General features: G+C 54.2%; 2 protein-coding genes across 5 annotated transcripts in view; one reads left to right on the forward strand and one right to left on the reverse strand.

Annotated features, from left to right (window-relative positions):
* Positions 1–11,296, reverse strand: UTS2B (urotensin 2B). Its single transcript, XM_075938383.1, has 5 exons — positions 11,058–11,296; positions 8,922–9,023; positions 3,976–4,013; positions 2,015–2,108; positions 1–715 (listed from the first exon to the last, which is right to left on the reverse strand). Exons 1-5 carry the CDS (start codon positions 11,158–11,160, stop codon positions 690–692), a joined length of 363 nt encoding a protein of 120 aa, XP_075794498.1. The 5' UTR covers positions 11,161–11,296; the 3' UTR covers positions 1–689.
* A 6,058-nt stretch (positions 11,297–17,354) lies between these two features.
* Positions 17,355–26,923, forward strand: part of CCDC50 (coiled-coil domain containing 50) — a 54,973-nt gene continuing 45,404 nt past the window's right edge. For 2 of the 4 annotated variants that reach the window (XM_075938272.1, XM_075938273.1), the window contains exon 1: positions 17,360–17,669. In XM_075938272.1, coding sequence (XP_075794387.1) covers positions 17,621–17,669 — 49 coding nt within the window. In that variant the 5' untranslated portion in view covers positions 17,360–17,620. Of the gene's footprint in view, positions 17,670–26,923 lie in introns of all 4 variants that reach the window. The other 2 variants (XR_012906334.1, XM_075938274.1) reach the window with 2 other exon arrangements.

Genomic DNA, 26,923 nt, shown 5'->3' on the forward strand with positions numbered 1-26,923 from the left:
TATGAATCGGTATTTTAGCTTTATTGGGCTTACGTCCTCAGGGAGCGACCAGGAGTCCTTCCCCCCGGAGGGAGAGGCTGGCGGGATACTCGCTGTGCACCCCGACAGGACACAGAGAGCAACAACACTACGAAGCAGTGACAGCAGCCAACCGGGTGTGCCCGATGCTCTGCGGCTGTTCCCCTGGTCCGTTCCAGGCCTGCCACTGCCATGTGGTGCTGGCTGGGGCCGTTGTCCTGGAGAACGGGACCAGCGAGACCACCACAAACAGCAGCTGCAAAGAGTGGGACCTGCCAGGCATCCCCTCCCACACCAGGGGCCTCCGTGTGGGTCAGGCACTAGGAGGACGTGGAGAAAAGAGGCGATGAGGAAATGCTGAGGGCTCAGGCCAAACCGGTGACAGACTGGGACACAAGGCAGGCAGAGGCGACGAGAAATGGAGGGGGATGGGCGCAAGAAGGGAAGGGGGGTGAAACATGGGGGGATACAGCTGGAATAGGAGGGAGGGAGGCAGAGTGACCTTCCAGGCCTTGTGCAAATGCCCGTTGACCCTGGCTGCCACCCGGCCTCGCTCCTCGCAGGGCAAAGCACCACGGTAGCAGCACGACGAAGGTACAGACGACACGGTGAGGGCACAGCGAGGCGATCGGGAGCCGGCCTTCTGTCGCTCTTCCACTCCCAGCCGGGTGTCACACGCAGTATTTCCAAAAGCAGGCTGGGGAGGGAAAGAAACGTGAGCGAGAGCCGCCGCCATGTCCGCGCGGGCGTGTGTTCAAAACCGCCCTTGGGTTGGGGCGGGGTTTGGCGCACTGTCAGTCTTAGCTTAGCCCATCCCTCATTGAAACAATACTCTGACTGTCACATAACTCCTCCTGCCACAGGCGAAGGAGGACAGAGCAGCTCTGCCCTACGGGGGGGCTCCTTCCTCACCTAAAAGGGAGGCGGGGTGATTGGTGGGCTTGCTGGATGTGGTAATTGTTTCCAAAGGGTTTCATTTGCTGCTTGGTTTTTTTTAACCGTAGCAATGTCAGGAACGCTGAGCTTTGTGCATTTGAAGGATCCCAGGAGAAACCTTCTCTCTAATCTTTTCCATCCATGTCTGGATTTTTTCTGTTCCGTGGGGAATAAATTTTGTTGTGTGCACCACCAATGTGCACCACCAGCAGCAACAAAAACTAGCTGTGGGGGCTCTGCTAAACAGCTAGGTGGCGTTTGACTCTTTCCTGAGTGGCCCCACAAGCTCTCAGCTCACAGGGAGCACTGGCTAAGAGTGATTCCAGTTGCTAAAATTCCTTTACCCCTCAGGACCTTCAGTGGAGGGCTGCGTCTAGACTGGCATGATTTTGCAGAAATACTTTTAACGGAAATGCTTTTGTGCAAAAGCATCCGTGCCCAGTATAGACGCGCTTTTGCGCAAGAAAGCTCCGATGGCCATTTTAGCCATTGGGCTTTCTTGCGCAGAAAATTAAGGTGCCTTTCTACATTGCTTATCCCTGAACAGGAGCGTCAAAGTATTTGTGCAAGAAGCACTGAATTCTTACATTAGAACGACAGTGCTCTTGCTCAAATTCAAGCAGCCAGTGTAGACAGCTGGCAAGTTTTTGCCAGTCTAGACACACCCGACCTGTTCCTTACAGCCTGGGGTCGGCCATTCGTTTAGGAACCAACGAGCTCCTCCATCTACTGATTTTCCACCAAAGAGGGACCCAAATCGGATTATTGTAGGATGCTGCCAAAGCCCCTTCATGTATCAGATTCAAGAAACAGGGACACAAAGCAGCCATCCGAGCGGGCGAGAGGATCTCTTGCTATCGAGGAGGCGGCTCAGTTAGCAAACGGCAAGGCCTATAGGTGCCTTGGGACAGAGGATGGAGAACTGAGCTCTGTGCACCTTGGGGTCCTCAGCATATCTGCTGGGGGGCAGAGAGAACACCCTAAGGAAGAGTGGGGCAGGCTGGCTGCCGGCAGACAGACCCCAGGGGCTCACAGAAGCTGCTGTAAAACCAAAACCCACCGCGTTTGGCAGGGTGTGGGGGCAACAGGCCCGCCTCGGCGTAGGCCTCCTCCGAGCCTTCCTCGGCCCCCAACTGCTCCTTCAGCTTCTCCAGCTGTTTGGCACAAGCACAAGGTTAGAGCGGCCTCCCCCGAGCCCCGCCCGGCCCTTCCCCGCCCGTGCGTCGCCCGGCAGCTGGCTGGGGAGAGCAGCAGGACTTGAGCGGCCGCCCAAAGCCGTGGGGCTGTCGGGGAAGAAATCGGCCGCTGCGGGGATTTCCGGGAGTGCTGCTGACATGGAGATAGGGCAAGAATCCCCCCACCTCTTTGGGCAGGACTTTCCGGGGTGCTGCGTGTGCTGCCGGGGAATGCCGCGCCCTTGCTCCCAGTCCTGTTGCCGGCAGACGTGCCCACTGTGCTGTGAGGCCCTGTTCCCTCAGGGTGAAATCCAAGTTTGGTCGGCCCCTCGGCACAAGCCCCGCAGCTCTGAGTCAGCGGCCAAGCGACCTCTCCGCCTACCGCAGTGCGGAGGGCCCCGGCCTTTTTCCTCTTGCCGCCGTGGCTTTGACACCTCCCCTCGCGCTGGAGCCCGGGAACCCGGCGCACCTCTGGGACGGGGCTTCCCTAGAGACGAGGGGCGTCCGCCCTGACAACGTAGCTCCTAACAGCCCGTCTCGGTCAGGGCCCGGGGCGGGGGCTCCCCTCTGTGGCAGCGAGGTGCGATACTGGGACACGGCTCGGACTGAGAGTCAGGAGACCTGGCTCCTGTTCCCAGCTCGTCCGTAACCCGCCGGGTGAGCCCTCCCGCTCCCTGCGCAGGGCCGGGCCACAGGAAAGGGAGAGGAAGGGGGAGAGGACTCTGGCTAGGACTGGCATCGCAGCAGGGAACTGGCCACCCCAAGTTCCCCTCAGTGCCTTGGCCAGGCATGAGGGAGCACCCCAGCCGTGAAGGTGCATGTTCACACTTGCCTTGTGGGCTAGACCCTTAGCTCTCTGGTTCCGGGGCTGTCTCTCCCAGCATCAGACCGGCCAGACTGGGTCAGACCAAAGGTCCAACCAGCCCAGTGTCCTGTCTGCCTACAGTGGCCAGCGCCAGGTGCCCCAGAGGGAGAGAACAGAACAGGGAATCATCAAGTGATTCCTCCCCTTTAGCCTATTCCCAGCCTCTGACAGACAGAGGTGAGGGACACCACTCCTACCCATCCTGGCTAATAGCCACTGATGGACCTAACCTCCATGAATCTTTTTGAACCGTATTACACTCCTGGTCTTCACAACCTCCTCTGGCAGGGAGTTCCACAGGTTGACTGTGCCTTGGCTCCACCTAGAATGGTGGACCACTCAGCACAATGGAGACCTGCCCTGCGTGTGGGCCTCGAGGTGCTCCTGTGACACAAACAATCGCCATAAAGGAAAGTCCAAATCGGCAGGGGCACCTTGTCCTGTGGCCTGTCTCTAAGCCGAAGCAGTTCCCTCACTCAGAGCTCCCTGGGGTGACCCAGGGCTGGGAGTAAACATGGCAAACATCAGTGCCGCCTCTGGAGCTAGTCCCTGCTACCTCTCCCTGGGGACGGGTTTCCCTCTGATGGGAACTTTTCCCTGCAATGTGCCATTCTGGACGCTGGCCCTTTAAATCGGGCAGCTTAAACAACGTGATTGGTTAGCTCGCTGCCAGTGCAAGGGGATGGTGGGATCGTGGGCCACTTTCCAGTCAGGACTGGCTGCTTTAGGCGTTAGTGTGGGGCCGGCCCAGGCCCTGGGCCATACAGCGGGTCATAATGCCCCCTTGCGGCCCGGCAGTCTAGGAATGTGTTTCTTTTGCTGGATAAGTACTTTGAGCCCCATCTGTGCTGCTCTCCTCGTCTCCCCAGCCAGAGACACGTAAAAAAGGCTCCTGTATTGGACCCACTAGTTCGGTCGGTGCTGCGAACACCCCAGCGGCGTTTGTCCCATTAGCCCTGCACGAACGCACCCGCTGCTCACCTGTTCCAGCTCTTCCAATTTCTTTGCTAGCTCCACGTCTGGAAGAAACAACACGGAGTGTGACTAGCTGTGCGGCTTCCTGACACCCACAGGAGAAGGAATTTGCCCTTTTTACAGGGCCAGTGCAAGGGCTCTCGTCTACAGGCTGAACCTCTCTAGTCTGGCACCCTCCGGGCCTGCCTGGTGCCGAACCGGAGAATTTTCTGAACCACAGGAGGTCCATTTGGTCTAGCAGCATCACCAGCACTGCCACTGCTCGCGGGGCTCTTAGAAGACACGGTGGGGTGAACTGGAGCTAAATCACAGCACAGAACACTGGGAGCTGTAAACAAACTTTATGGGACCGTGGGAAACTTGGCCACCCCCATGCTAAGTGGGCATCCGGCTAACTCACATCATGCCGGACCACGGAGGTTGCCAGACCAGAGAGTTGCGGACTAGAGAGGTTCCACCTGTATCAAATCCCGAGAGAGCTCTCAAAATATACGTTAGTTGAAAACCCAACCGAAAAGCTGGCGCTCCCAACAAGCTCCATAGGACTTTCCCTTAATGCTAAGTGAGAAAGGGAGCAGTTCCCGTGTTTGCCTTGTAACTGACGAAGCGCACCGGACAGGTACAAATATCACAGCTGCGCTAAGGCCGTGTGCTGACCCATGCCAGCTCCGCAGCCCTGCATCACCTTGGCTGGGAAAAGCCAGAACAAGGGGGCCTGCCACCATGCCCCGAAAGCCAGGAACTCAGGCTTTGTGCGATGAAAGCAACGAGGCGATTACGGATCCACGATGGACTAGCCACCGCAGGAGAGAGCCAATGCAGCGGCCATTACGGTTACACTGGGGAGCAGAGGTGGCTCCCAGCAGGCGTGTCTCTGAGGTGAGGCAATCCCAGACTTGGCGTGGCTGAGCAACATCTAGCCACCCCTCTGCCTGATCAAGGCACGTGTGAGCGGGTGCCCACCCCCATGGGCGCAGAAGGACTAAGGTGGCCAGGCAGGTCGATTGACTCCACAGGTTGCACCTGGAGGCAGAGCACCAGGGAGACTGGAGTGAACTGCAGGCAGGTTCCACCGGGCAGGAACAAGTGGGGCTTATAAAGCCTGGAAACTGGCAACGGGCAGGGGGTGTTCCCCATAAGTGGAGCACTTGGGCGGCTGCCCGGGAGAGATTCAGATGCCACCCAGCCGATTAGCAGAGTACCCACAGCTGGCAGCGTGCACGTCTATGGGTGGTGCATATCCACACATGTCTTGGTGCACAGAACAAAATTTAATCTGCACCTGGCTGGAAAACTTTAGCAGGAACATTGCCAGCCACTCCCGGGTGCTCTGTGCAAACACTACTCTACACGGCACCGGAGTAGCTACACCAGCAAAGCCCCTGCTGGAGATGCACCATGTGCCTGTGAAAGGAGTTCAGCTGCCCCGTCTCCCCAAACGACACGAGCGACGGTGCCGAAAGCACACGTCTCGTGGGATCGCTATCCTGAGAGGAGCTTTCTCCTGCTCCGAGGCGACCTCACTGTGCCAGCCGATGTGGGTAGGGTAAATCCATCCTGGAAGAAGCAGAGATGTGGCCAGAAAGCCAGGAGACATCTCGGGAAGGTCTGGTCGACGTGGCCGTGAGAGGACGCCAAGAGACTGAGCTGCTTTTGGGCAGAGTGCTGGTTGGGTCGGTGCATGTGTAACCTACAGGTTTGCTGGGGCCGGGTTCCTGTCCCATGGCCCCCGTCCGAACCAGCTTTTCCCTTGCTGCAGCTCGTAATAAAACTGCCTCTGGCTACTTGTTGCTACAAACGCAGAGTGAGGACGATGTTTTCTTCCACAGCACTGAGACCACTGAGAGAGAAGGAGTCTGCTCTACAGCCTGAGCTGGGAGCCAGCTGGCTTGTAGCTCAAGCTGTAGAGACTCCTGCACTGAGGTCCCCGGTTTGGTTCCGCCTGTCGGCCTTACACCCGGCACAGTGAGCTCAGAAGCTGCTGGCTGTTCTCACTGTGCTCAGGGGGCCAGGTCTTGGTGTGTTTTTTGTAAAGAAGCTGGATTGCACCAAAGACACCGCTCTCGCCACATCAATTCCTCCCCCAACAGAGACAACCTGCAAGCCTGAGAACACGGGCAAACTGCTTAGGCCAACAGGGGGAACCAATGTCCATAAAGCCCAACATTGTGTTAGGCTTGATTGAAAAGAGCATGCTCCTGGCTCTGCCACCTGGGCCATATTGCTTCTGAGCCTTGGGACCCATTTGTCAGAGACTCACAGGACACTAGAACTGGAAGGGACCTCGAGAGGTCACCAAGTCCAGTCCCCTGCCCTCACTGCAGGACCAAGCCCCGTCTAGATCATCCCTGACAGGTGTCTGTCCAACCTGCTCTTCAATATCCCCAGGGATGGAGATTCCACAACCTCCCTGGGCAACTTATTCCAGTGTTTAACCACCCGGACAGGTAGGAAGTTTTTCCTAATGTCCAACCTAAACCTCCCTTGCTGCAGTTTAAGCCCATTGCTTCTTGTCCTGTCCTCAGAGGCCAACGAGAACATTTTTTCTCCCTCCTCCTTGTAACACCTTTTAGATACTTGAAAACTGTTCATGTCTCCTCTCGGTCTTCTCTTTTCTAAACTGAACAAGTCCAGTTTTTCATTCTTCCTTCCTAGCTCATGTTCTCTAGACCTTTCATCATTCTTGTAGCTCTTCTCTGGACCCTCTCCAATCTCTCCACCTCTTCCCTGAAACGTGGTGCCCAGAATTGACACGACGCTCCAGCTGAGTAAGCAGAGGAATGACTTCTCGTGTCTTGCTCACACCACTCCTGTGAATGCATCTTTTAGCCTCAGTGAAACAGAGATCCCCAAAGCACTCGGAGAGCTAGGGATGAAAAGGGCTGCCTACGCTCTTAGCTTGCTACTCCACACCCATTCACTTGTTTTGGTATTTCAGGCGTCTGCTTTGGCTACACTTCCCACGAGCCATCAGGCTGGCCACGAACTGCGGCAAACCACAAATGAACAGCTGCTGAAATCTGGAACAGATGGCCTTGGGGGAGAATTTTTTTTTTTAAAAAAAAGCTAATTTACTGACACCACTTTGCCTTGGTTTAAAGCCTCTGCCTGCGAGTCCCGTGGAGATTCACCCTTGGCAGTTGCCCGGCACAAAATGCTAAGTACATTGACCCAGGAACCTCGTCTCTCTGGAATCCATTCCATTTGCAAGATGAATTCCTTCCTCGCAGCACTTGATGGATTGGCTTTGCGTGGTCCTTCGGCCAGTCAGCCAGAGGGCTGCCTCGCTGAGGTTTGCAGGGAAGGGCGGAGACCGGGGCAAACTACTTGCCCTGTGGGCTCTTGTTTGCCCTGCGAGAGCAGACACTAGCCCATCCGTCTGAACGGCGGCCCCTCCTTTTGTGCCGTGAGACGGCCCACCGTACCCTGCCAGGCTCTGGGGCGGGACCCTGGCGCAATCGACAGGAAAGCCTGGAGCCCTGCCTGTTAGCTCAGATAGCTCCGTACCGCTGCTCCCTGCCAGACCCACAACTGCGGAGGGCTGGGACCAGGGAAACCCACTGGCTGAGCGTCTCCCAGCGTTAGCAGTAAGGCGGGTGCTGATGGCGCCCCCCCCCCCCCCCCGCCCCGGTGCATGGCTCCTCCCGAGAGCCCTGCTCCTCGTGCATCCCGTGCGCCCGATCCCCCTTGGCTCTCAGCTAAGCACTAGCCCCTGGAGACGAGTGAGGATCAACTCCTTTTCGGAGCTGCTGCTGACGGCTTTGCCTACAGCCCTCCTGGGACAGGGGCCTTCAGTCCTCTCGTGCTCCCACTGTGACCCCGGCGGATGCAGCGAGCTGCAGCATGGGGGGATGGGAGGGGGGAGTGGCTTACCCTCCCCCCACCCCTGGGGTTGCTCTGAGTTGGACCAGTCTGGTGGGACAGTAGAGAACTCCAGGGACCAGGGGGGGGGGGGGGGAGCAGGGAGGTGAAGGCATCTGTCTGTGTCACTAGCCAGACCACTTGTGTATGCACAGGAGCGGGGGGGGGGGGTTGCACAGGGGCGTGTGGGGTGTTTGCACAGGGGCATGGGGGCTGCGTTTGCACAGGGGTGTGTGGGGTGTTTGCACAGGGGCATGGGGGGGCGTTTGCACAGGAGTGTGTGGGGTGTTTGCACAGGGGCATGGGGGGGCGTTTGCACAGGGACATGGGGGCGTTTGCACAGGGGCGTGTGGGGTGTTTGCACAGGGGCATGGGGGGTGCGTTTGCACAGGGACATGGGGGCGTTTGCACAGGGGCGTGTGGGGTGTTTGCACAGGGGCGTGTGGGGTGTTTGCACAGGGGCATGGGGGGGGCGTTTGCACAGGGGCGTGTGGGGTGTTTGCACAGGGGCATGGGGGGGCGTTTGCACAGGGGCGTGTGGGGTGTTTGCACAGGGGCATGGGGGGGCATTTGCACAGGGGCGTGTGGGGTGTTTGCACAGGGGCATGGGGGGGCGTTTGCACAGGGGCGTGTGGGGTGTTTGAACAGGGGCATGGGGGGCATTTGCACAGGGGCGTGTGGGGTGTTTGCACAGGGGCATGGGAGGGGCGTTTGCACAGGGGCATGGGGGGGCGTTTGCACAGGGGCGTGTGGGGTGTTTGCACAGGGGCATGGGGGGGCGTTTGCACAGGGGCATGGGGGGGCGTTTGCACAGGGGCATGTGGGGTGTTTGCACAGGGGCATGGGGGGGCGTTTGCACAGGGGTGTGTGGGGTGTTTGCACAGGGGCATGGGGGGGCATTTGTACAGGGGCGTGTGGGGTGTTTGCACAGGAGCATGGGGGGGCGTTTGCACAGGGACATGGGGGGCACTTTCCAGGGTAATCAGGGTGCTCCGCCCTCCAGGACCAGGCCTGTGGCATTGCAGTCACCAAAGCTCCGGGGGTCGAGGCCGGGAAGCCGGGATCGGGGCGCGTGCCGCTCCCCCACTTACCGCTGTCCGCTGGTTGCCGCCAGCCGAGGCTTTTGCGGAGCAGCAAAGCCAGCAGCACGTCCGGGGGGCTGATGTCTCCTCTCTCCAGCGGCCCGGGGTTTCCTGCCGCACAGAAAAGGCCGCTCTCAGCACTGCACTGCCAGGGGGGGTGGCTGCCCCGGCACAAGGCAGGGGAGGGGAACGGCGCTACGTGGTGGGGGGGGAGGGGCCCCCCAGGGGTGTATTGCATAGTCAGTCACCAACCCACTGGGGACTCCCTCCCCCCCCCCCGCTGCCCTACCCCACCGGAGTCGTACTGGAGCTGTGAGTCCATCAGCCCATCCCCCCTCCAGGCCAGTCTGGGGGCAGGCTCTGGGGCAGGCTTGACCTGAGAACCCCACCTCTGGGCCGACGCCCCCGCTGGGCTACGGGTGAGAAAACCCCCTTGGCGTTCGCCCAGTGTAGAGCCAGCCAGGGGCAGGCTGACCTCGGAGCTGCTGCAAGTCACGTCTCTGCCGGGGCCTGCTCCAGGCTGGGCGCGTGTCCCAGGCATGTCTCCTTTGACCCGGGAAAGCCGCCTGCGCTGACTCCAGGCATCCCCAGGGCACCAGAGCCTGGTACATCACCTGCCTGCTGCCAGAAAGGGGGCAGGGCCCTCGGTGGAGCCCCCGGCAGGGAGGGTGGGGACGTTGCCCCCTGGCATAGACAGCGCATGGCAGCATTCGGGGGGGGAGGGGCAACATTTTAATCACTAAATGGGGTGCCTCATGCCCCCTTCCTCTTCTTCGTGGTGGCTCTCCTTGTACTCCCCCCCCCCTGCAGGCACCAGTTGCCTGTGCCCTCTGGAGATTGCTCTCCAAGCCCCACGACCCACCCCTACCTGGGCTGATCACAAGAGAGTCAGCACAGCCCGGCCCCTACGCACAACGGCCTGGTCGGGCCACAGAGACCTGGAGCTCCTCGCTCTGCCCAGCCGGTCTCTCATGTCGCCTGACAGCAACGGGGAGGGAGGCGTTTGCCCTTTGTCAGGGCACCTGGACTAGAGACCATACACGGGCAAGACCGCTGCTGCCGAGGACCCATCCCTGCACTGATGAACGTGAATGAACGCGGCCAAATTCACCCCCCGTGTGGTCCCTAGATGGGGGCCACGGGGCCCGATCCTGGGCTCCGTCACAAGCCAGGATGAACCTCCTGCGTGTTAGCCCCATCACAAGAGGGAGGCGTGTTTCACGGCGGGTTCAAAGGCCATGGGGGTTGGAAACATTGGAGCTTGCTTTAGAAAACACAGCACAGGCCCAATCCAAAGGGAAAGTCATTATGACGGCAGTAGGAGAGAACGGATCATTTTCAAAGCAATATTATTTTCTAGCTTATATTTGGCTGCTCTTGTTCCCCTCCCCCACAAAGGCCCTCTGACAAAGAAAATTAATGACACCATTTCTCCGCAGAATAAGTGCCAGCCAAGATGCACGTAGGTTACTAAAAGAAGAACATATAAAAAAGCAGCCTCTTCCGATAAAACGTCTAGTGCTGACGCCTAGCAGCTGTCAGATCCTGTCTGTTCTGTGTCAGGACCATCACGGGATGATAATACCTGGGGATTTTTTTCCCTAAGGGATTTGCTTTATAAATAGCAAGAGACATTCTCCTCCGACACGTTCCTGCTGACGTGACACTGTTAAACGCGATGCATCATAAAGGCAGAAACACACGTCGGGATGGTGGTAGGTCACTCTCATATAATGAGGCCTCTCCATAGCTCTCTGGTTGGTCAAACGTTTGGTATCGTGAAATAACAAGTAACCTTAATTCCTTCTCCTGTGAAAATCAGTGTCAAGTAGAAAGGAAAATCCCCCAACCAACCAACTAGCTACTTACCTGTGTTATCTAGGCTGAGTTTCATAGAATCGTAGAGCACTAGAACTGGAAGGGACCTCGAGAGTTTATCAAGTCCTCCCGGCAGGACCAAGCACCATCTAGACCATCCCTGAAGGTGTCTGTCCAACCTGCTCTCAAATATCTCCAGAGATGGGGATTCCACAACCTCCCTGGGCAATGTATTCCAGTGTTTCACCACCCGGACAGGTAGGAAGTTTTTCCTAATGTCCAACCTCAACCTCCCTTGCTGCAGTTTAAGCCCATTGTTCAGCTTACCTTGTAGTGCAAGGGGTTTCCCATCCGCAGAGTGGACCGACAGTATTATGGAGAAAACAGCTAGGAGCCCAAGGCAAAGGCGAACCGAGCAGATTTTGTCCATGTTCCCACCCTCCAGGAGAAACTCTTCCTTCACTCTCGATGGAGAACGTCAGTGCAACCTGGCTCTGAAGGAGCTCACTTTTAAAAGCCAACGGATGTGCAGTGATTACAAATGGTCTTTGGGGGGAAGGGGGGAGAAAAAAATCTTCTGAAATATAATTCACCCTGTCAATGTGATTCACTCCTTGGATAATGGACAGATCCACCCAGTAACAGACGTCAGAAGGAACCCGGTCAATATATCTCCTATCTGGCCAATCCAATGAACGTTCCCTCTCACACAGGCCCACACCTCCGTAGATGAGATCTGTGGCTGTATTATAGAAATGGACTCCGTGAGCTGGCGTGAAGGGAGCTTTGCAATTTATTATTGCCCTCTTCCGTGCCTGGGCTAATTAACGTGAGGATGTAGCTCGTGCCAGAATGGTGGTGGGGAAACCAGTGCGGTTCATTTCATTTCACTGATTGCTGGCACGCAGGTGCATTGCTCCGTCACAATGACTTTGTTGAGATTCATCATAGGCAGGCTAATCGCTGCATGTTGATTTCAGGGTAGAGGATGGGCAAGGGTCAGATTTGTCATCAGATCTGAAATTCATCAAAGAGAAGCCAGATCCCTTCAGCAAGGAAGGGAGTTCGGACGACCCGATTCATTAGGCAAAAGCCCTCATTGTATTAAGCTCCAATGAGGAATAGTGCAGTGGACCCTGTCAGGGCCTGTTTCAAGGCGCAGGTATTGCTTTCCCGTCTCTCTCAGTGACCTGTTAAGAATTTTCTGGTGCAACTTTCCAATCCCAAGAGAGATGCTGCAGACGCAGCCATCAGGGTGAATTCTGCTCTCAGCCCCTGCGCCTGTCCCTCAGTGACACTGCAAAGATGAGCTGCAGAACTGAGTCACTCCCCGCGGATCTGAACGCACCAGGCCCCTGACTCACGGGGTGTCAGTGGCTGCCGCAACGCTGTCCGCAATTAGCCCTCCCGCTCCCCTTCTTTCTGCCTGCAATTAGCATGGACTGGAAGGCAAGACTGACATGGAGTTGGGATTTTGGGGGGTACTTTCCCAGCTCTGCCAATGACTAATTGGGTGACCTTGAACAAAAAGTCACTTTTGAAGCCCCTGTTTACTCAGCACTACCCCGCGGGCTAAACAGCTTAATGCACGTCCAGCCTGCTGAGATCTGTGGGCGAAAGGCGCTGAGTGCAGAAAACAACAGCGCTTGCTCATGATGGCCCTGGCTCCAGCTCGACATATGGGCCTGACTCCTCAAGATGCTCTTCAGCAAGGTGCCCACCGGCCTCCACTGGAGTCAATGGAAGTTACATTGACAATGTTCAAGGCATCCTTGCAGAATTGGGGCCATCAATGTAGGTCACATTTCCCTCTTGGTCCTGATTTGCTGCAACCTGCTCTTAACATATCTCCAGGGATGGAGATTCCACAACCCCCCTAGGCGAGTTATTCCAGTGTTTCACCACCTGGACAGGCAGGAAGTTTTTCCTAATGTCCAACCTCAATCTCCCTTGCTGCAGTTTAAGCCCATTGCTTCTTGTCCGATCCTCAGAGGCCAAGGAGAACAGTTTTTCTCCCTCCTCTTTGTAACATCCTCTTAGATAAACTGCTCTCATGTCCCCTCTCAGTCTTCTCAGTTCCAAACTAACCAAGCCCAATTCCTTCAGCCTTCCTTCATAGCTCATGTTCTCTAGACCTTTCATCATTCTTGTTGCTCTTCTCTGGACCCTCTCCAATTTCTCCACAGCTTTCTTGAAACGTGGTGCCAGAACTGGACACAATACTCCAACTGAGGCCTAACCAGCGCAGAGCAGAGCAGCAGAATGACTTCTCGGGTCTTGCTCACAACACTCCTGTTAATGCAGCCCAGAACCATGTTGGCTTTTTTTGCAACAGCATCACACTGCTGACTCATATTTAACTTGTGGCCCACTATGACCCCTAGATCCCTTTCTGCAGGGCTCCTTCTTGCTATTCCATTGCCCCCACTCAACCGAGCAGACAAGATCAGTCATGCTGGGCTGCTGTGATGGGAGAAGCACAATGATCACTGACCTGACAGCGTATTTATATTCAGCTTGTCCTATCCCAATGCAATCAGTCTTCCAGGGCACAAGCAAACCATTATCTTCTAGTCAACAGTAGTGCGGCTTGACACTCTGACTTCGGAAGTACTATAAAGCCAGGGGAGAAATCAATCTGTGTTTTGGGGTGCTGGCAGAAGGCAGTGACGAGACTAATTCCCAGGACCAGAGAAGCTGAAATTCATCCTGAAACTCAATAATGTTCTGAGTGTGTTTAGCATCTTATTAACCGGACACCCGGTGGCCAAGAAGTCAAACAATGACAGTGCCGATTACAGCTGGTCGCATTTTATTGCTGTTGTTGTCCAAAAGTCATTTAAATGAAAATGGCAAAATTTCATTCTGGATGAAATTTGCTGAGTTTGTTCCAATGTAAATTACTGAAAGCTGAAGAAATTAGGTTTTCAAGCTGGAATTTTTATTAACAACCAGAGAAAAACAACCTGCGCAAACCTGAAAAACTCCTGCGGGTATCTGACGAAGTGGGTTTTTGCCCACGAAAGCTTACTCTCCAGTAAATCTAGTAGTCTATAAGGTGCCACAGGACTCCTCGTTGCTTTTCCAGATTCAGACTAACATGGCAACCCCTCTGATTCCTGCAGGTATAGTTTTCAAACATTTTCAAAATTTCCTGTCAAAAAAATAAAAATAAATAGCATTTCCCACTAGCTCTAATTCAAATCTTTTGGCCTTGCTCTACACTAGGGAGTTATTTTGGAATAACACCCCTTATTTCGAAATAACAAGCAGAGCGGCCACACAACCAAGCCTTTTATTTTCAAGTCAAGGGCTGGTTATTTCAAAATCACGACTCCTGCTTTCCACAAGGAATAACAGTTATTCGGAAATCATTATTTCAAAATAGCGGTGGTGAGGATGCTCTACTGCTGCTATTTCCAAATAACCACTCCCCAGAGTCATGCAAGTAATTGCTCCCCCGTTCTCCCTGGGGCTCTCAGCTGTGGTAGAGCATCCACATTAAAGGAGCCTGCCTCGGACTCATTTCCTGGCTCCCCTGCAGTTTAGACACTACAGCTATTTCAAAATAGTGATGTTGGGAGTTATTATTTTGAAATAATTTCCTAGTGCAGACATGCCCTCAGAGGCCAGACAAGCCAGGACTTTCTCCATCCTCAGAAGCAAGTGCATCACGCTGCCTTAGCACCCCCACTGTGCCACTGACTAGGAGGTGCTCGAGGGAAGCCCTTCCTGCCCCACTTTCAAAGCCGGAGCCCCCTCCTGTACCCCAAAGCTCCCATCCTCAGCCCCTCCCAGTCCAGTCACATGACACAGGGTGGCGGCACCAACGATTTTCTTCAGCTGGGTCACGAGAAAAACAAGTTTGAAACCCGCTGCCTCAGCACCTGGGCAAGCCAGCGCTTGTGGCTGGAGCTGTGAGCAGGTTCGGAAGCTGCCTCGGGCTCGGATTTCCAGGCAGCTGTTTCGGGCTGCACAGCTGAGTGTTATCCAGGTGACAATTCTACTGCCTCAGCTTTGGCCTGGTTCCCTGTCTGTCACGGCGGATGGGCGGGTGTGGCAACTGGCTGCACCACCCCCGCCAGCTCCACTTCCCACCCCCCTTCCTCCGGGCCCCCTTCTCCTCCCATCCAGCCCCGTGGCCCCCGACCCTCCCCAGCTCTGCTTCCCGACCCCCCTTCCTCCCAGCCCCCCTGTTCCTCCCAGCCAGCCCCACGGCCCCCCCAGCTCTGCTTCCTGTCCCCCCTTCCTCCCAGCTAGCCCTGTGGCCCCCAGACTCCCCCCCGCCAGCTCTGCTTCCCACCCCGCCCCCTTCCAGCCAGCCCCGCCCCCTCCCAGCTGGCCCCTCCTGCCCATGATCAAGTGTGTCCATTTTTTTGGCGGGCTCTACCTGGTAACCCTAACTGCATCACATCTCCACATGCATCATTTCGGCCAACTGCTTCTCTGTTATGCTAGGGGCAGCCAGGCCAATTCTGAATGTTGTGGGGGCAGCAGGAGGGTAGAGCAGTGGTGCCCCAGTGTGTATCCTAGCATGGCAGATTGTCCAGTAGCCTCTGGGTTCACACACCCTTTGTTTTAGGTGCTTCAGGGGGTAACTGAGTTAGTCTGTTACAGAAAAAACCAGCAAGCAAATGGTCTGGTAGCACTTGATAGACTCACAAAACATGTAGATGGTGTCATGAGCTTTCATGGGCACCTCTCCATCTCAATGGGGTGTGAACTCACCCCATCACTAGCTCATAACAATAGCCACAAGCACCATGCTTGCATATAAACAGCGTTGGCAGAATTTGACATTATTGGTCATTTTGACGGATAGTATCAGTGGTGTATTTTTAACTCATTTTGTCTCGGGTTTTTAGTTTAAATTTTTGGCCGTGGAAAATTATGGGGGGGGGGGAGGAGTGGTCAGACAGTTATTTAATGACAACAGATGCTGAGACACAAACTAATTAAAGATTTATGAGCTGCTAAGACACAAATTGGCAACGTTGCATATCAAACGATACAAAGTAACTAGCCTTAAGTCAACAAAGCAGACTGTTCCTAGTGTTCATTCAGGAGTCCATTTGTAACAAGCATTGTTCAAAAGTCTGCCACTGGATGTTGACTCCAATATTCTCAAGCTGCATTTTTCTTACTTTGCCTTTCGGTATATTTTGATTCTTATCAGTGGCAATGTTTTGTCATCTATCTGTGCGCATGTCTGGTGAGACTGATGTTTACCGACATTTACTGATAAAAATCAAATCCTCCCAAACTTAAATATGGACTTGCCTTAAAGCAGCTGTACAACTTTCTAGTTCTGCTGCGGTTTTGATTAACTTCATTCTATTTGCAAAAACAATGAGAGTCTTCAGGCACCTTAAAGACTAACAGTTTTATTGGGGCACAAGCTTTCATACCTGACAAAGTGCTTTTTACCCTCCAAAACTTATGCCCCAATAAATCTGTTAGTGTACATCTACACTGCGGTGCTATTTCGGGATACTTTTGGTATTCTGAAATAGCTACTCCATGTCTTTTGAGCAAGCCCATTATTTCAAAACATAACTGGCCCACTATTCTGACATCCCTGTAAAACTCGTTCCACGAGGAGTAAGGGACGTTTCGGAATAATGCTCTATTTTGAAATTTGGCGCTGTGTAGCAATTTCAAAATTAACTCGAAATAAGCTATGCAATTTGCTGTAGACGCACCCTTAGGCTATGTCTACACAGCAGCATTATTTCAAAATAACCTAGTCCACGTCTACACAACCAGCAGTTATTTCAACATAATATCAAAATACTGTCACGGTGGAGGTCTTCTTACTCCGACTCCCATAACCCTCATTTTATGAGAAGTAAGGGAAGTCGGGGAAGCGTGCTCTATTTCGAAATAAGTGCTGGGTAGACTTTCTTCCACTATTTGATCTGAGGAAGTGGGTCTGGCCCATGAAAGCTCATCATCTAATAAACCATCTTGTTAGTCTTTAAAGTGCTACATTGTCCTGCATTTTGCTTCAGCTACCCCAGACTAACACGGCTCCATGTCTATCACTATTCTGCTGGGTAGACAGCACTGAAACTCAAAATAAGCTATTTTGAAATAAGGTTTGCAATTGACGTAGCTCAATTTGCCTAGCTTATTTCAAGTGAAGCCCTGCAGCGTAGATGCACCTTTTCTTGAAGGTGCCACAGGACTTCTTCTTTCTTTCTTCTTCCTTTTTTTTTTTTTTTTTTGCAGATACAGACTAAGATTCAGATTGGTCAGGGTGGGGACAACTCTTTCCCATCCGATCTTTGTGGCTCGGGTCCTTTGGCTCGGATTCATCTTTCGGGTGGCAGCCCCTTCCTGCTCTTCCCTCCAAGCCTTGCTTGAAACAAACACGCTACAGCGGCCCGAGGAAACCGGCTGCTGATCGCAGGCTGCAAACCTGAGCGGAGCGTGCTGGCTCCAGCCCCCCACGCTCATTCTCAGCCCCCCAGAGCCAGGCTGTGCCCAGCCCGCGGCTCGGATCCCGGGCAGGGTGCCCCGCCACAGGCACAGGCGGCTGGGTCGGGACCCGCCCCCCCCGGTGCCTGGCTGTGTCCCCGCTCCCGCTCCCGCTCCGTACGGAACGCCCAGGCTCGTTTCCTGCCCGCGGTTACATTGTATCCAGCAGGCGGGGGCGGGGGCGCAGGGGAGGCGGCCGGGAAGTTTCGCAGGGGGCCGGGGAGGGGGGCAGGAGATCGGGGGCTGGGATCGCCCCCCTGCGCTGCCAGCGGGCCCTGCGGCGCCCACTCGCCCCGGAGAGCCCCCCCCCCACCGGTGCCCCGGGGGGGCCGGGCATTTACCGGGGGAAAGCGCCGCCCCCCCCTTCCCTTCCCCCGCCGCCGGAGGAGCAGGAAGCGCCGGAGCCCAACATGGCTGAAATCAGCATCGACCAGTCCAAGCTGCCTGGGGTCAAGGAGGGTGAGTGGGGCGCGGCCCTGCCCCCCAAGGGCGGATCGGGGGGGGGGCCGGGTGCCCCCCCCGCTGGGGAACGGGCGGGGTGGGTCTGGCAGCGCAAACCCGCGGGGTTCAAGGGGGGCGGTGGGAAGGGGTGTGTGGCCTGCCCGGCTCTGTTTTGAAATGTGACTCTTCCCGGCTGGGCTGGCAGGCTGGAGAGCAGGAACCCCCCAGCCGGCTCCCACAGCTGGGGGCCTAGGCGCTGGGGCTGGAGGGGAGGGGATGGACTGGAGGGGAAGTCTGATTTCTGGGGGGGGGGGGGAGTCGAAAACTAACAATGTGTGTTAGGAAGTGGTGAAGATGAGAGGCCCTAGAGAGAGGTCTCCCCACAGGTTGCCTCAATGTTCCCTCTCATCTTTTCCATCCATGTGTGGAATAAGTGTTTTATGTGCGCCGAGGAATGTGCACCACCAGGAGAACCCAAAAACCTCACTGTGGGCGCTCCGCTAATCCCCTGGGAGGCATTGGCATCTCTGCCGAGTGGCCACCCAAGCACCCGCTTATAGGGAATGCTGGCTGGAGATCTGATTTTTTTGCGAGGGGCGGGGGTCTGGATTGGCTTAAACTTATTTCAAGTTTTACTGGCCATAAATTGGAGAAGGAAGAGGGAGGGGATTCAGCAAAGGCAGATTAGGCGCGGCGTTGAACTTGGTAGCGATCTGAATGTCACTCGCCATTCTGCTTTCCCGCATATCTAGATGGAGACAAAAGCAGCAGTGCCTTTCCGATTGTGAAATCAGCAGAAATGTGGGCGAGAAGGTGGAACCTTTTGTATCGCTCCAGTGGAATGGCTCCGTTTTTGTTATTGTCCCTGTGGAAGGGGGGAGGCGGACCAAGTGGAGAGGGAGGGATGGCAGGGGAGCGCTGCACATTTGGAAGCATGTCAAACAATAAGCCTTGCTCTGAAATAGTTGGGAGCCTATTCATGCCATTGAGATGCAAATGCACCCTTCACCCGCTGTTGCCCCAGCAGGGTAGGGGCTAAGCTTTGGGAAAAGGCAGGATTGTGGCTGGCAAAGAGGTTTATTCATCTTGTGGGCCAATGCCTGTTGTAAAATCAGCGGTGCCCAGGAAAACACACTTTGGTGCCATCTATGCGGTAGGATTTAACCACATTTTAATGGTGCCCCATGTGTCACGGTTCAAAGAGGTGGTTAAAATATGGGTCAGGCCTGTCTCCGCTGAAAGGCCGAATGTGTTTTCACTGGGTCTGGAACAGCCATGTGCTAAGCAGGTCTCCCAGCACCGCTGATCTTACCCGGGCTCAGAGGCAGGGGTTCCAAGTGCAGGATAAATACTGAATTAGAGTGCAGGAGAGCTGGGCTTTTGCCACTCTGGGCTGTCGTGGGTTTGCATTGCTCTAGAAGGCAACCAACCATATTTTAGATTTTGTGTTGAGAATTGCAGTTTAAGCCCTGCTCAAAGGGAGCGGGGTCTGGCAACTGCAGCAAAGGCCTGGGAATTTGGAGTCCTGCGTTCAGTGCCCAGTTCAGTGAGTCTGAGACTCAGTTTCTCCATCTGGAAAGCAGAGATAATGATAGAGACCTACTTCAAAAGGGATGTGATTAAAAGTGCTCTGCGGTCTGAAGATGAAAGGTGCTATTTAAGGGGTAGATTCTGCTTTTGCTTACAACAGTGTACATCTTTAGTAATTCACTCGGCAGAGGTGTTACTCTGGATTCTAACCAGTGTGAGGAGAGTGGCAAAGGTTCTAATTACTGTATAAATTCATCCAGAATATTGCAGACATATTTCCAAGATTGTAGCCAATAGCATTTTTTCTGCGTGAATACAGAATAGCAAGCATGCATTTGAAGATCCAGTTTAGTGACAAGGAGAAATAGGCCCAACTGGGATGTTAAAAAAGGGTATCAATGTATCTGTGTAACCATTACAAAATCTTAGTGGTTACACGCTGCGGTACAAAGCTGATACAGAGCCAGCAGCACTAAGTGGCAGCCGGCTCCTGGGGGCAGGGTCAGGAATCGGTGTGTAGCCGTTAACGGGAACCAATAACCCTATGGATTTGTCATGAATGTTTCTGTTTGTGGCCTGTAGGGAATGGCAGCAGTGAGGGTGAGAATTTGAAGGGTGAGATTCTGGCCCTGTTGAGTTACTGGCAAAACTATTGATTTCAGCGGAGCCAAAATTTCACCCTGAAATCCAAAGAATTGGAGTAGGGGAGTGTTACCACATAACTGAAACGTGCAGGGCAGGTGGGGCCTTTATGTTCGGTACAGTTCTGTTTATACCTTTAATTTACTAGGAACACAATACGTCAGGTTCTTTATTTTTATTTAATTATTTTTTTAGTGGTGGAGAGTGCTGAACCCCAATTAGGGTAGATCTCTTCATTACTGACCTAGCCATTTTTAGTCTCTGCTTACGCTACCAAACAAAGGTAAGAAATGGAACATCTTCCATAACCGGGGAAATATATATGTTCCAGCTGCAGAAAATTGTTGTCAGTGTTAGAGAAGCGTCCACTCTGTTTATTTTGGACAAAGGTCAATGTGGTGATTCATTAACAGGCTGGGATACTATTTTGCTACTTTCTTGGGTTCGGTTATTTTATTATTAACTCTCCCTCACCTGAGTTATCGCTGAGGGTCTGGTTGCCTGGACAACAGGATGTCATGGACGATCAAGGTGCTGTTGCTGTTTTAGGGCTGTGGTCTTCACTCAGGAAGGCTAGGCCGACTATACTTAGATGGGTGATCTAAGAAGCGTAAGGCGGTGCGGCAGGATGTGGTACTGGTTATTCAAATCACCAGATGACTTCTCGCTGAAGCCAGGCCTATGCAAACTTTTGCCGGTGTTGTGCTGATATTTTAGAAGGGGGGATGGGATGGGTAATCAGAGGCTTGGCCGTCTGACGTCCATCCTGGCCAATGCCAAGATAATGGAGTGGCTTATAGGGGGCAGAGGTAATGGACGGTAATGTAATTACAGGCTGAAACTCTCTAAACCTGGTGGAGGGCTAGCGCCTGGGAGCCATACAGGCTGGCAGGGCAGCAGGAGCCTGGCACGCAAAGGCTGCAGTAGCTGGATGTGGCAGCTGGGACTGCCAGTGCGCAGAGGCAGTGGGGCTGCCTGGCACGGCAGTGGCGCCCAACGACAGAGGGAGTTGGCTGGGAGTCCGGCAGTCGGACCAGTGCTGGGGGAGGGTCAGTGGCAAGGGAGGCCAGAACTGACCTCCCCTGATCCAGCAAATCCCTCATCCAGGACCGATCAGGTCCCAAGGGTGCTGGACCAGCGAGGTCTGACCTGTAATACCAGTCAGCCTGGGTGTATGGAAAAGAGGAAGTTACTCAGACAGGGTCCGGTTTTGTTTGAATGTGAGATTGCAAATCTGGGTGATGAACAATAATCTTGATGCCAGATCCTGAGAGTGCTGCAAGGCCTTGTGTTCTGGTACTCAGCAACACTGTGATGTGTAAAACTGACAGGGCACACCTACACTGAATCCAGCGCGCTCTCACAATATAATTGGAACGGGGGAATTGTCATCAGTGGCTGTTTCTGTGGGCTCCTGCAGGGGTCTGGTCTTTGCCCTTTGTTATCTGACACTTATCAGTGAGCTGAACAAACAGAAAATCATCCCCCGCAAAGTTTGCAAAAGACGCACAAGTTGGAAGAGTGGCAAGCGGTGAAGAGAAGTCACTACATTCAGGTTACTTGGTTCCTTGGGTGCAAGCAAACCATGTGCCTTTTAATACAGATACAGTACATGTAAACATGTACATTTGGGAACCAAGAACGTCAGCCATCCTTACAGGGTGATCGATACTCTCCTGGGAAACAAGCACTCTGAAAAAGATGTGGGAGTTGTGGACAATGTTCCTTCTAATTTTTTTTCCATCCACGTGCAGAATACATTTTGTAAGATGCACTGAGGCATGTGTGGATGTGCACCACCAGGAGAGAGACATGCTGCCAGTTGTGTCACTCTGCTGATCACCTGGGTGGCATTTGAATCTCTCCTGAGTGGCTGCACAAGTGCTCAGCTGACAGAATCAGCTGAACGTGTGATGTGGTGGCCAAAGGGGCTAGTGTGATCTTGGGGTTCATCAATGGGGAAATTCTTGGCCATGGTGAGCCCATGACTGGAAAACTGTGCCCAGTTCTTGTGCCCACAACTCTGCAGGATGCTGTACATGGGAGGGGGCTCAAAGAGGCGCGAGAACCTGCCTTTAGCAAGACGGTGACCAGATCACCGTTAACCTTCTCTTCGTTAAACGAAATCGATGGATTTCCTTGTATCTGTCGGGACCTTCGTGGGGATCGAATATTTAATAACACCCTTGAATCTGGCCGTCAGACATGTAACAAGATCCAGAGGCTGGAAATTGAAAGTAGACCAATTCGGAATGGCTATAAGGGGTACGTTTTGAACCGTGACGGTAAGTCCCCGCTGGGGCAGGTCCAGGGACTTTGTGGATTCTCCATCACTGGCAATTTTAAAATCAAGATTGGATGCATTTGCTACAGTAACTTTGGGGAAGCTGGGTGGCCTGTGCTCTGTGATCACTAGGGTCCCTTCTGTGCTTAAAATCTCTGAATCAATAGCAACCAGTTATGGGTCTGTTGGGGGGGGGGGGGAGGAGTTGATTTTAAACCAGTAAAAACCCCTCGAGGAGGTGCCTTTATACCAGCAAAGCTGTGGCTTATTTCTTTTGGGGAGGTGGCATAAGCTACCCCAGATGTCTTGTCGGTAGACGCTACCTCCGCATAAGCAGGCTTTGCCAGGATTGACATCCTGCAAACCTTTCCCCGTGTGGACCAGGCCTCGCTGCTGCAGGCCGGTATTCGAAGCCTGGAGTTGCCGTCTTGGAGATGAGATGGAGAGTGAAGGTTTATGACCAATGTTCCCTGGAAGCCATTCACTTGTGTGGCTACTTGGAAGAGAGTCACATGCTGCCCAGCTGATTAGCAGAGCCCCCACAGCTAGATTTTGTTTCTAGTGGTGGTGCACATTTGCACATGCTCAGTGTACATAACATTTATTCCACACGTGGATGGAAAAAGTCTGCCCATGGTGGAAAAGATTAGCGGGGACATTGGCTATGGCTAGGGATGTAAAATGTTTACGAGTTTGAAGATTGGGGGCTGCTCCGGTCCATGGCAGGCCCCCTCCCCCCCAGATTATACGCTGGCTCCCCTGCTCCCGGGGAGCTGGCCGCAGAGCCCCCAGGGAAGTCTTCCTGGGAGCAGGGCTGGCAGACTTGTTGGCGGGGAGGCTTGGCCGTGGGCTCTGCTGTGTAAAGTGTCGTTAAGCGTCATACGGCAGAGCCCGCAGTGCGTGTAACCGCTGCGATTGTGAGCGCTTCCCCGGTTACGTTTGTAACTGCAGCTTTCCATGCCGAGTGCTGCCCATTGCGTGCGAAGAAACCCTGATGTTATGGATCAGATCTAGTCCGGTTCAATGCGGCGTCCCGGCTATTCCTGCCTACGTCCCCAGCTGCAGGCTTACGAGGGCCCAGGTGCAGGCTTACGAGGGCCCAGCTTTTTCATTGGCTGCCTGTGAGGCCAAGTGGACCAGAACTGGAGAACAGCTCTCCAGCCTGTCCCCAGCCTCCTAGGCCAGCTCAACGGCTGTTTACCCCTCCCCTGTTTGCAGTCGGGACCTGCCCTCTGACACAAGCGACTCTCTCTGGACCCCCGGCTCGTCTCCAGCTGCACCCCCAATCTGGGGCTGGGTAAACTGCGCTGGGTCACGTGTCCTGTTGCACCAGCGGAGCACGTCTGTTAGGGATGTGAAAATGCATTTAATCAAGTAACCGGGTAGCTGGGTACACACGGGGGGAGCGAGGGCAGGCGGCTCCCCGGGAGCCAACTCTTTAGCCGGCTCCCTCTGCGTACCGGGAGCCTGTGCGTAACCGGGAAGGTGGTCAGGCTCGTCGGCTAACCGTGCACACGCTTGCACGTTCCCGTCCCTGCCATCTGTGCTCCGTCACTGTCGGTGAAGACAAGGCCCGGCTGTTCGTGGGCAGCCCGGTGGGCGTGTGGCCGTGCCAACGGCTGCATTGCGAACCCGCTCTCGCTGGCATCTCGAACATGACCCATGCACAGGATGCGGCGCTCCCGGTTGAAAAGCCGCCCCCTCCGCTCTGCTGCCAGCTTGCTTGGTTTCTCCGCACGTGCCCCCGGCGGGCCCAGCTGCGGCCTTGGGGGAACAAGAAGGGCTTGTGTGGATCTGCTGTGTCTTGGCAAAGCTTTGCTCTGCGCCGGCAGGCTGCCCGGCTCTCAGCGCACAGCTCTTGTGTTGGGTTAAATACTAGTTTGTTCTGAGCGTCGGCCCCTGCCTTCCCCTTTCTCCTCCTCCCCCGCCTGCCCTCTGAGCTCAGCCGCTTGCCCAGACCTCCACCCCCTCCCTCGCTAGACGCGCCGTGTGGCGGCTGACCCGGAAGGCAGCAGATGGATGGGTCGCGGAGCAGAGATTCGGCGTCTCTCATGGAATCTCCCTGGATTTCCGGATGCTGTTGGCTCATGTTTGGCTCTTCGGTGATGGCCTGTGCTGTGCGTCTGCCAGTCAGTGAGGGCAGAGGGAAAACACTGGGATGTCTTTCAGGACTGGAAATAGGATCAACATTTTCATTCATTGGTATTCAGGGGCAGGGTGGAGGAATGAATCCCCTGGGGATTTCACAGAACAAGCACAGCCATGCTGGGTCAGACTAACTGTCCATAGAATCATAGAACACTAGGACTGGAAGGGACCTCGGGAGGTCATCGAGTCCAGTCCCCTGCCCTCATGGCAGGACCAAGTACTGACTAGACCATCCCTGATAGACATTTATCCAACCTGCTCTTAAATATCTCCAGAGATGGGGATTCCACAACCTCCCTGGACAATTTATTCCAGTGTCTGACCACCCTGACAGGTAGGAACTTTTTCCTAATGTCCAACCTAAACCTCCCTTGCTGCAGTTTAAGCCCATTGCTGCTTGTCCTATCCCCAAGGTCAGGAAGAACAAGTTTTCTCCCTCCTCTTTGTGACACCCTTTTAGATCCCTGAAAACGGCGATCATGTCCCCCCTCAATCTTCTCTGTTCTAAACCAGACAAGCCCAATTCTTTCCCATCTAGCCCAATGTCCTGTCCTCTGACTGGCCAATGCCAGGTGTCCCAGAGGGAGTGAACAGAACAGGGCATCATCAGCTGATCCATCCCCTGTCGCCCATTCCCAGCCACTGAGAAAAGAGGCGAGGGACACCATTCCTACCTATCCTGGCTAACAGCCACTGATGGACCTAACCTCCATGAATGTATCTAGTTCTTTTTTGAGCTGTTGAACTCTTGCCCTTCACCACATCCTCTGGCGAGGAGTTCCACAGGATGACTGTGCGCTGTGTGAAGAAAAACTCCCTTTTGTTTGAAACCTCCTGCCTATTCATTTCATTTGGTGACTCCTCGTTCTTGTGTTATGGGAATGAGTAAATAACTTTCCCTTCTGTGCTTCCTCCACACCAGTCCTCATTTCGTAGACTTCTTCATACGCCCCTTAGTCTCCTCTTTTCTGTGCTGAAAAAGCTCCGTCTTATTAATCTCTCCTCACATGGCATATGTCCATACACCGACAAATTATGTTCATCAATGTGTCTGACCGCTCTGTTCTTTACTATAGTTTCAGCCAGTTTGCCTGGTACTTACCGGTCTGTAATTGCCAGGATCGCCTCTAGAGCCCTTTTTAAAAATGGGCGTCACATTAGCTATTTTCCAGTCGTTAGGTACGGAAGCTGATTTAAAGGCGAGGTTACAAACCACACTTTGTAGTTCTGCAGTTTCCCACTTGAGTCCTTTCAGAACGCGGGTGAATGCCATCTGGTCCCGGGGACTCGTTACTGTTTGTCAATTTGTACCAAGGGTCAGAGATTCAGGATGGGAGCCCAAACGGCACTTGCCTGGCCTATGGGGGTTTCCCCTTGGTCTGTCTGACGTCTAAGCAGGCAGGCACTTGGCTTGTCAGTTTTAGAGCCATCTGATTGCTAAAGCAGCTGTGCTGTGCCTTGGGGGCTCGTCGTGTGTGTGTTCTAGTGTGCACTGTGCAGGGTCCTAGTTTTCTGCTGAATGGCTGCTGCTCAGAAATCACTCCAGGCAGGCGCACGGGGACTCGGTGGCTTGGGGCCGTGTCCTCAATTATGTACAGGTTGATCCTCTCTCGTCCGGCACCCGCGGGATCAGGCTGGTTCCGAACGAGAGAGTTTTCCGGACCCCGGGAGGTCAGTACGGTCTGGCAGCATTACCAACGCTGCCCCTGCTAACTGGGCTCTTAGAAGACCTTGAGGGATAAGTTAGAGCTAAATCACATCACAGAACACTGAGAGCCAGGCCTGGGGGCTGTCAACAAACTTTACGGGACTGCAGGAAACTTGGCCACCTGCATGAAACGTGCACACCTGGCTGACTCAAATCGTACCGGATGACAGATGTTTCTGGAGAAGAGAGTTCTGGACAAGGGCGGTTCAACCCGTAGGCCTTTCCTCTGAGCATTGCGGGCCTGGGCCCAAGGCGCACATGAGCGTTGTGGAGGGTTTGACCTGGACAAGAAACACCTGGCCCAGTGAACCGCGGCCAATGGGAGCTGCGGGCCGGCGTATCTGCGAACACGAGGTAACCTCTCTGGCTCGTCCTGATGAGCCGGGTATGGCCGCAAGTTACCCACTGCTGCTCTAGACTAATAAAGAGGCAGGCGCATGGGAACATGCTGGCGCATCTCACGCCCTCCCGGTACACACGGCAGTCTGCTGACAGCGGGGTGCCTAAAGCTCGGCCACCCGAAAATGGGAAGAAATGGCACCTTGGATCCAAATAAGTTTCACAATGCAAGGGCGGGTTGGACACTTTCAAACCCTCCAAGGAGGAGGGGAGGATGCAGTGGAGCGTATCATGTGAATAGGAACGGGATAATAGTTCGAAGTCGACAGCAATAAGCTGCTTGTTGAAATGAAAAGTTTTATGTGGGGCTCAGGGCTGTCTTGTTTTCTTGAACGCGGAGGAGCGCTGTGGGTTGAGTTCTGGTTTAGCTCTGCAGAAGACCCTGCCGACTTCTGTTCGTCAAAGTGTTCATCTGCCGAACGCTTTTCCCCCGTTCGTCCCTCCGCCAGAATAAGCCCTGAAATTTGAAAAAAAAAAAAAAAAAAATTCTCGCCAATTTTCACCTGTTTTTGCAGTTGTCATAATAAACACTTTTACATTCCCGGGATAAATACAAATCGA

The sequence above is a fragment of the Pelodiscus sinensis genome, chromosome 10, assembly GCF_049634645.1.
Source record: "Pelodiscus sinensis isolate JC-2024 chromosome 10, ASM4963464v1, whole genome shotgun sequence".
In the NCBI taxonomy this organism is placed as follows: domain Eukaryota; kingdom Metazoa; phylum Chordata; order Testudines; family Trionychidae; genus Pelodiscus; species Pelodiscus sinensis.